A 9,812-nucleotide genomic window follows, 5' to 3' on the forward strand; every position below is an offset into this window, starting at 1 on the left:
TGTAAGTAATTAAGAGACTGCATTAGCAATGTAGCTTTGCAGCAGTGGTATTTAGTTTTCCCAAGGGGAATTTTATGGAATATCTCTTTATTATTTTCCAATATATACACAGTATAAACATACAGACATTATTGTTAAGAGACGCCCATATAATATTACGCTAATATTAAAAGCATTATTCCCTTTAAGGGTCTCAGCTGGAACAAAGCCAAAAGAAAGAAGAAAAAAAAAAGCAACCTAAAATCCTCCCAACCCTAAACCCAACGAAAAAGATAGAGGGGAATTTACTAAGACTGGAGCCGAGAGCAGTTGCTCATGGAAATTAATCAGCTTCTATTTTTAATTTTAAAGGCTTAACTGGACAAACAGAAAAGAAAATCTGATTGGTTACTATGGGCAACTGCTCCAGATTCTGTTTGTTCCAGTTTTGATAAATTCCCCCCATTATATCATGTGTTTGTATACTGTCCCTATGCCTAAGTGACTACTGGGCAATTTCCAGGCTATTCAGTTTAACTTGAGATTGAATATTAGTCATTCTGATATGTAGCTGTGCTCATTAACACATATAGAGTTTCTAACATGTTGTACATTTTGTATGCAACCTAGGTCAGATTATTCCCTTATCTTTGAAGAAAAGTTATTTAACCTCTGGCTTTGTGCTCTACATCCCTCATGAGCCAAGTCAGCAAAGACTAAAATAGGGTATACGCTGAACGAATTTCAAATGAATGAAATCGATTTTGGAACATTCGTTCAACTTTCTAATAGTTAATGGGGTCATATCGATGATCAATTTTGACCGCAGTGATGAAAAAATTTGAAGGAGCATGTTGGAAAATGTTTTATAGTTTTTGTTTAGGGAACTCCATTCATTTCAAAATTTAATGTTAAATCCAAAATCAAATGAAATTTCGAACGACATTTGTCAAGTCTCTTATGGCATTATCAAACATTCCAATGAGATTTTATTGTACAAACATTCGTTTGAAGATCTACCAGTGTATACCCTAGTTAAGGTGGGCCCTGGCTTTGAAGCAATGCAAGCAAATATATATTGTTGTCTAAGCCAGGCAACTAACATTTGTAGAATGAGAGGTCAGCAATGGAGTGCACATCTCTCTCATGACAGATTTCCTCTATGCCAACTTTATGAGATGAGAAAGTGCAGAAAATATGTAAGCAGTTACGCAACGTATAAAGAAATAATGCACAAAAATGTTTGTTTAAACCCACAAGTGTGTTTTTCACCACTATGTTTCCTTTATACTAGCTTTTAAAAGCAACAAATGCAATAATTTAGGCTGAAAGGTTTTGTGTAGTATAAAACTTTTAGTAGTTAAATAGTACATTTTTAATAGAGAAAGTTTGGATTTTAAGTGATACCCTTTATTGGCCAACTTAAGTTATTAAAGATGGCACTAAAGGGTATCACTTAAACTCCAAACTTTATGAAGCAATCAATGGCTAACATGGTACAATACTCTACTACATTTGTAAAGAAAAATCTATACATTAGACCAAAAAAGAGACAACTACGGAAGAAAGAGTCTGATCCTGAGTACAGGAAAGAAACCTGTAGAGATTTTTGTTGAACTGGGATGTTAACAAGTCCATGTTTACTGTATCCCAATTCAGACATGTCCTGGCAGAACCTCTGGATGGTAAGAACATTCCCCCAGGTGCAGACATTGTGTTCTGAGAAAATCTGCCTACCAGTTTTTCACGAAGGGAATGTCTATCATGGAAATCACTGGAACATAAAACTCCCCCACGGACAGAGTAACTCCTAGTGCCACCTTGATAATTAATCTAAGACACAAGTGTGGCATTAGCAAATTGGACCCTGACAGGTCCAAAGGGGGCATTCACCATCGGATAGACTAAATGCTTGGAACTCAAAGATATTATTTGGAAACATTGATTCCTCTGTACACCAACAAACCTGAACAGACAGATGATCCAACTGCCCTAACCCAGAAGACTGGCATTGGTCATAACAATCTTCCAATGTAAGGGAAGAAATAAACCCCTGCATTCTGACAATGCTGGGGACAGGAGTCACCAGGACAATTATGATACATCTTGATTCAAAGATGCAAGCAGATCATCTTATCCAGAAAAAAAAAACCCGCGGGATTTGTTCCACATTTGTCCCACATTGTGAGATAGTTTTTTGTCCCACATTGTGAGAATGTTTCATGGCAAAGTTCTAAAGTGCAATTGAGTAAATGAATCCCCTTTAAAATGGCTAAAGAAAGTCCTTTGACATTGACTGACATTGTTGAGGCATAGGAAGATGTGGAGCAAAAAGATTGAGGTAGAGGGTGGAAATGAAACTCTATTTTGGATAGTACCTCCCACAAGCCAAAAAAGTAGAAAGAAAGGAGACATCCATTTTCCTGAGGACTCTAAGCAGAACTTAATAGGTAAGATGTGGGAGGGCTGGCCTTCAGTTTCTATGTGCCTAGTGGCCATTTCTCCTGTAGGTGGTGGTATCACCCTAGGTTGCTTAGTTATCATCAAGCTGTGTCCCTTAACTGATGATAGAGAAAATTGCTTTTCATTTTACTGCATTTTGTACAGTGCCTACCAGTATATTTGATATGGCAATAGATTTTTAATCTGCAGACATTTAAAATGCACATTACATAATTTGCCTTGAACCAGATTGGGGGGAATTTATGAACGTGTTTGCGACAAAATTTTTAGACACAGACCAAAATGTCATGCTAACTAACCACAGACTTTTATCTCTGTTATGCGTCTTTTTTTAAGTGTTCTTTCAACATATTAATGTTTGCAACTCACTGCATATATTTTGTAACATTTTGTGTAATATTTCAACTGCACAGTATTTGTGTACAGCATTTGTGACAGTAAAAGACCTCCAAACAGACAAACATCCTAGGAGTGCTCCTGAGCACTTTGTAATCTATCGCAAAGATGACTCATACCTTCAAGTCAGCTGAGCACCTCAGGGTTATTTAGCTGTCATCCAGGAGGTTTCCAGCAAGCTTGCAACAGTTTAGAGACAATTTAGAGACAGAAAAATATTGAGACAGTTTTGAGACAATTCTCCTTATGAAGGCATTTAGGAATGAAACATAAAGTAAGATAATAAATCTGTCGCTATATGCACTGGAAATAAGGGATACGACAGTTTAAGGTACGCTGATGATGCGACACCATAAGTAAATTCCCCCATTGTGTTTAACCATTATTGTCTGTGATGCTTAGTATACTGCATCAGAGCTCTAAGAGTTTGTCAGCATGAAAAAGATACCAAATTTGAAGTAAAAGAAGAACCATGTGCTTTGTGTCAGTGAGCTATAACCTTGGCTCTGTCATTCTAACCCCTTATGCAGTATTAAATTGTGTGCTTTCATGTTAAAGGAGAACTATGGGGTTAAGTCTTTCCCCCCATAGTTCTCCTTAGGGTAACGGAAGGACACAAACTAGCATCCTGCCGTCACCCTAGGCTCAGTATACCGCGAGCTGTAGCTCGCGGTATACTGAGACGCCGCAGCTGAAGCGGATCCCGACAATTGTGCCGGGATCCACCCAGCTGCGTGACTGACAGCTGGCTCTGCCTATCTAAAGGCAGAGCCAGCTATAACCGCCCCCTCCCCCGTCCGTTCCGCCAGTCAGCGCTGGCAGATCGGAGCAGGGAGGGGGGAATCCAGCCCCTCCCCTGTCACGGCAGAGAGCCGTGACAGGATCGAGAGTTGAACGAACGCCGGTATGTTTTCGCTCACCTCCCGATCTACTGAGCCGACCTGTGACAGTCTCATTGTCACAGGTCGGCTAGAACTATGAGGTGAGTGAAAATCACTCACCTCATAGTTCTCCTTTTAAAGGATATTTAATTTTTATTTAAGCATTCAAAGTCTTTTTAAAATTTAAAATAGTAGTAAAGTTTTTAGGTAGAAGGGAAGGAAAAATGCAACAAATGTCCGCATGGCACTTCAAACCCTGCTCGGTGTCGCCTACAATGGCGGCTACATATCGTTGTTGGCCCGGCACTAAAACTTCATTACTACTACAACGGGACTGCCAGCTATTGAAAGAAACTATGAAAATGATGATTTTCATTTTAGCCTGGAAAAGCACTTTAAATAGTTTTTGGGTTTATTCCTTTGACTGTGAGAAAGTTATCAGGACTGGTGAAGGTAAGCTGGTAGCACGTGCCATCTCACTTCAAAGATAATAAAGGCATCTTGGGTCTGACAAGCTATGTGACCTTTGTATCAGTGCTGGATTTCTTTTTTGGTTGTGGGGCCTGTCTGTACTTTATCAAGAGTCTCAGAGAGAGACAGCTGCCTCTCATCACAAAACTGCCTCCCTGGTTATAAGCCTCTCTGTCATAAGGCTGTCTTCACTGCAACCTCCAGACAGCACTGAGAAGCACTGAACCTTTCAGACAACATTTAAAACCAAGCTTTGATGTTCTAAACCACTATGTTCACACAAGGGCCAGCAATCAACTAACCCCGGTCAAAGCTAAAATATTAAGCAATGGCAATAAATCAAGCAAAAAAGGGCTCATTAAAACCCGTGGCTTTGTCTCAACATATGTTGAATGAGGGAGCATAACATTAGACTTTCCTTAGGAGTAACTGCGGAGAAATTATCTCTTTTCAACAACTTTTGTTAAATTGCTGTATTACCTGCTCTATTTCTTCACTGCCCAATCAATCTACTTGCTCATTCTATAAGGTACAACCATTTGTAACCAACCCTACTCCCAAAGAAATGTACAATCTATGGTTGCCATTGGAAATTATTATTCTTCATTAATTTTGTTGTTAATAAAGAAAAGTCTTTGTTATTGGAAACGTGGCAATTCCTTGTCTTTGGGTTACTCTCATCATAGTTAATCAGTGAAGCTGGAAGCCACTGTACATGTGAAATTGTGAAATCTGCTATGCAGTGTGACAGCTCCCTCTAGTGCCTCACAGTGAACACTACAGTATAAATTAGTTTCTGGTCATTTGGCGTTGCATTGACAAGCATAGAGACTATTACAGGTATTTATATAGTGTCAACAATTTACACAGCACTTTACATACTGCACATTCACATTAGTCCCTGCCCTCAAAGAGTTTACAATCTAAGGTCCCTATTGCACATGCATACAAGGCCAATTTGGACAGGAGCCAATTAACCTTCCAGCATGTATTTTGAGTGAGCACAAGCACATGCAAACTCCTTGCCGCTAGTGTCCTGACTGGTATAGAAAAAAGGGACCTCCACTACTGCAAGGAAGAAGTGCTAACCACTAAGCCATTGTGCTGTCCACTGTGCTTACTGTGCCAAACTCTCCAGTTTCTTAGTACTCTCAGAACCTTGCTTATATTTTCCTGATAAATTAACTGCAGTATTTACACCAGGCCAACATATGTTGAAAATGTGTGTTTTAAATACCATGTATGTTCATTTCTAAATTCCTTATATCTATTATTCCCATCGCAGTCGGCCAAGCAACAATCAATTCCATACTTTTCTCTTGTAGATTGTAAGCTCATTTTGGCAGGGTTCTAACCCCAGGGTTTTCAGATATTTGTGTATGTTTCAAAATCATTGTCCCCTATATGTCCACATGTTTTTCAGTGCTGTGGAATTATACATATGATATACATATATGGTTTGGACAGCTAATTCACCTTTTAGGGTGTTGTTGGATTATGCAGGGCAAAGCAGGCTTTGCAAACCCTTGCAAGCACAAGGACCAGGGCCGCTTTATTTGGAGCAGGCATTTGCACAGGGCCCACTGTCTAGGGGCCCACATGAAGAGGGGATTTTTTTTTAACCGTCCGTGATGGTCCTGCGACTGGACAAATTAATTCTGACATCCTCCACCAAAGAAAAGTTGAGAGGACAGGGCTGCAAGGGAGATGTTTATTGTGTGAAGGACATACCTTGCCGGGCTCTGTTCATTGTATGTTGGACATACGTGTACTGCTCTATACACTTACAAGGAGAATTCAGAGTCAGAGTCACACAATGCTATGTTTAGTATGTACCGTGTTCCTGTCTTTGTATGTAACTCTGTGTTTTAATAGCATGCAGTTAAATATGTATAGACAACACATCTTTTGTATAATGTGGTGAGGAGTTAGAACCCCTGTTGGATTTTATTGCTGTGTCCCCAGCGCTAGGTTTGCCACTTGATTTACGGGTTTTGAGTCCTTTATGTGCTGTGTCCAGATTTCAGGCCAGCTGAAACCTGGACACAAGCTATCACAATGTCAGACGGGCAGGGGTAACCAAGGGGACCTGGTGTTCCTGCTCATATGCAGCCACGCTTCGTGCATAGTATAAGCATAGACTTCCGCTGTGATTGGGCTCTGACAGTGTGCAATGCTAAATGAATGTATCCACGCAGAGCCAGGATTGTGAGAGGAAGGGGGGGGGGGGTGCAGGAGGAACCAGTGTGAGTGTTGTTATTTTCATATCGCCCTTTTGTCCCTCATTCCAAAAAAACATGGATCTCAGCAAACAATGTGTGACTTTTTCAGACACTTTGGCCCATTTACCAAGTTCTGCAGTGTATGCAGGGACACAATATGTTACTCCTCGCTATGTCTCCTTACTCTCTCTCCTGGCTGTTTCTCCTCACTCATCCTCTTAGATGGCTCTCCTCACTCTCTCTCCTGGCTGTCTCTCCTTTCTCTCTCCTGGCTGTCTCTCCTCGCTCATCCTCCTGTATGTCTCTCCTCTTTCTCTCTCTCTCCTGGCTATCACTCCTCGTTCTCTCTCCTGGCTGTCTCTCCTCACTCTCTCTCCTGGCTGCCTCTCCTTTCTCTCTCCTGGCTTTCTCTCCTCGCTCATACTCCTGTATGTCTCTCCTCTTTCTCTCTCTCTCCTGGCTTTCACTCCTCGTTTTCTCTCTCCTGGCTGTCTCTCCTCACTCTCTCTCCTGGCTGTTTCTCCTTTCTCTCCCCTGGCTGTCTCTCCTCTCTCTGCCCTGGCTGTGTTTCCTCACCCCCTCTCCTGGCTGTCCAAATGTCACACTCCCCAATACCTGTTGTGAAGCAATGTTGTTTGTTTGTTTACCTATGCATTGTTTATTTATTTACTACTACCAAGATTACCTTAATGAGTCAGTCTTATTTATGTTATATTACATTGTTCATGCTGTGTGACTTATTTAGGTGGGGGGTAAGGAAGAGGCAGAAGGAAGGGTGGGCCCACTACTTTATTTTTTACCCAGGGGGCCCACCTAGGGTTGCCACCTTTTCTTCAAGTGGAACCCGAACACTCTAGCGACACGCAGAAATTTTTTGGGGGAGAATGAACTGTGGCTTATTCATATGTAAATATCAAAAACTATCAAAAACTATTTTCAGTGGGGGGCCAGTAACCCTTATCTTAATTTTGGTTGCCCCTGTCTGCCTGACATCTTGTGTCCGGGTTTCTGCTGCCATGAAACCCGAACACAGCATTCAAAACCCGGACTGTCCGGGTGAATCCTGGACAGGTGGCAACCCTAAGCCCACCAGAGCCTTGAATCGGCCCTGACAAGGACAATGTGCCAAGTGTATGGCTTGAATGCTAATTTCAAATACTTGGAACATCATACCAGCTGCTACAATGTAAATTGATAAGAAATTATGGCTTTTCATTTCTAACCTGCACTAGATATGACAGATGGAATTTGCTATAGGCAGTACGGACACTTTCTACTTTGAGTTTTTCGAAAACAGGAACAAGTAAAAAATAAACTACTGTTTATTTATAGATTGTCATCAGATATAAAGTAATAGACTTTTTCTTTTGATAAGGTTTGCGTTTTATTGTTACTGTTCCTGTTTATGACCCTGCTAGGTACAGAGATGTCATTTTACATCTAGCTGCTGCTTAAACTAGCTGCATAAGAAAATGCTTTTTTAATCCTGTTTTTATCAAAGCCAAATCTCAGCCCAAACGTTTTTGTTAGTTTGGGATGAGCTGAAAAACAATTAGTATCCCTATCAGGTCTTTATTTCTGTCTGTGTCCCTTTTGGAAAGATTTCTCCTCACTACAATCCCCAAAGTAGGAGAAACCTCTTTAACTGAAAAACAGGGGCTTAATAACACCTATGGGCATGGGGTACCTTACTGCACATTTTTTTTACTTGCACCTGGAATCAATTATGTGTGCCTTCCATGTGCATTTGTGCATGCTTTCTATAATGCAAACTTATTGGAAATTGTGGAAACATTCAATCAACAGAGAAATGTGAATGGTCCTTTAAAATGACATTTTAATAAAGTGTGTGTGGTGTGGCTAGAACTTATATTTCCTCTCCCTCCCTGTCTCAATGACACCCAGTTTGTCAAGGTGTGACAGGCTGTCAAAGGAATTCGTCTCAGTGGGTACACAGACAGCAATACAAACCCAAAGAATTTTCCAACACCCCCTTACCCCACCACCACCACCTCCCTATGAAAAAAATGGCTGGGGTTGGGCTTTATGAATGTTATATTTCCACATCAATTTGTAGTGAATTTCTAATAATTGTTAATGTTATCTTTGTTTTAGCAATGGATGGCTCTGACTCTTCATCTGTCCAGAATCCAACAAATTTAGTAGGAAGAATGGCTTCACCTCAGCACTACAAAGAACCACCACAACACAAAGCAAAGGTATTTATTGTAACTGCTAATGATTTAGAATACATTCTCCAGTTCCTGTTAGTAATTTACTAATTTAACCACTTCCGGGCCGGCCGTAGTAAAAAAACGGCCGGCCCGGAGCTCTCTAGATCTGAGCGGGCATCTTTAGAAATAAAACACCAGGTCTTGAAGTGGTTAATATAAATTGGACCCTGGGCAAACATTTTCTTGGGCCCCCCCACCCACTCCCTTCACCCCGTGAGACATCACATGATCACGCTATGCAATGTACAGTGCAAGGATTTTGGGTTACACAGGTGACAAATAAACCCTTTACTTGTTGCACTCCTTACCGAACGTCCCTTGTAATGGGGGGAGGGGGTGTGTGCTCGCAGTGACTGCACATCAGCAATATATAGAAATGTCACCAGCACAGCAAATCCTTTTAGGAAAGCAAAATGTTCATTTATTTGCAGTTCTATGTCAGAAAAACAAGTTATTTCAGGACCACACAGGGTCCCTTCATCAGGCGCTTGTTTTTCTGACGAGGAACAGCAAATAAATGAACATTTTTCTTTTCTTAAAAGGATTTGACCCATTCATATAGCACACCCAATTCACATTTACAAAGTATTTCTTACTTTTCTATTTGTTTTTTAGGAGCAGATTACGCACAGACAGCTTCCATCACATCGAAGGGCTTGGTCACACCTAATCCAGTGTGTTCCAGCACGGTCAGTAGATGGAATGCACTGTATCGCATAATAATATCCTCCTTGCGTTCTGGGGCAGGAGGGGGCGTGGTGATACATTCAAGTCAATGGCACCACATCCACGTCTCCTGCCCTGCAGTGCGTTTAACCGCACCAGAACACATGGCACAACAATGCCCATGGTGCAGTGCTGCATGCACGCAGGGAGGATTTTATTATGCGATCCAGTGCATTCCCACTACTAACCGTGCAAAGTGAGACACATTAATGTGCAATGTACCAGCCAAACCAGATCATTAACCCTTTGTTAGTACAGACAGTCCTGTACATCTGATCATGAGCCAGTACACAGTCAGCAGCAGGAGCAAAGCTTCCCTCAGTCCATGCTGGGACCGTCACTCTCTCTCAGGAACACTCAATCCTCTCTGACTATAATATTACCTCATAGCTGGCTCCAGTTCTTATCATCAGCACTAAATTCCTGTCAGAGGCAGAGGG

At 41.2% G+C, this 9,812-nt stretch overlaps 1 protein-coding gene across 1 annotated transcript in view; it reads left to right on the forward strand.

Annotated features, from left to right (window-relative positions):
- The window catches only part of LOC108785035 (uncharacterized protein KIAA2012-like), a 124,952-nt gene that overhangs the window by 78,431 nt on the left and 36,709 nt on the right, over positions 1 to 9,812 (forward strand). The window contains exon 13 of the mRNA XM_018554012.1: positions 8,528 to 8,631. Coding sequence (XP_018409514.1) covers positions 8,528 to 8,631 — 104 coding nt within the window. The remainder of the gene's footprint in view (positions 1 to 8,527; positions 8,632 to 9,812) is intronic.

This window comes from Nanorana parkeri, unplaced genomic scaffold (genome assembly GCF_000935625.1).
Source record: "Nanorana parkeri isolate BGI_ZX_2015 unplaced genomic scaffold, ASM93562v1 scaffold139, whole genome shotgun sequence".
NCBI classification, from domain to species: Eukaryota; Metazoa; Chordata; class Amphibia; order Anura; family Dicroglossidae; genus Nanorana; species Nanorana parkeri.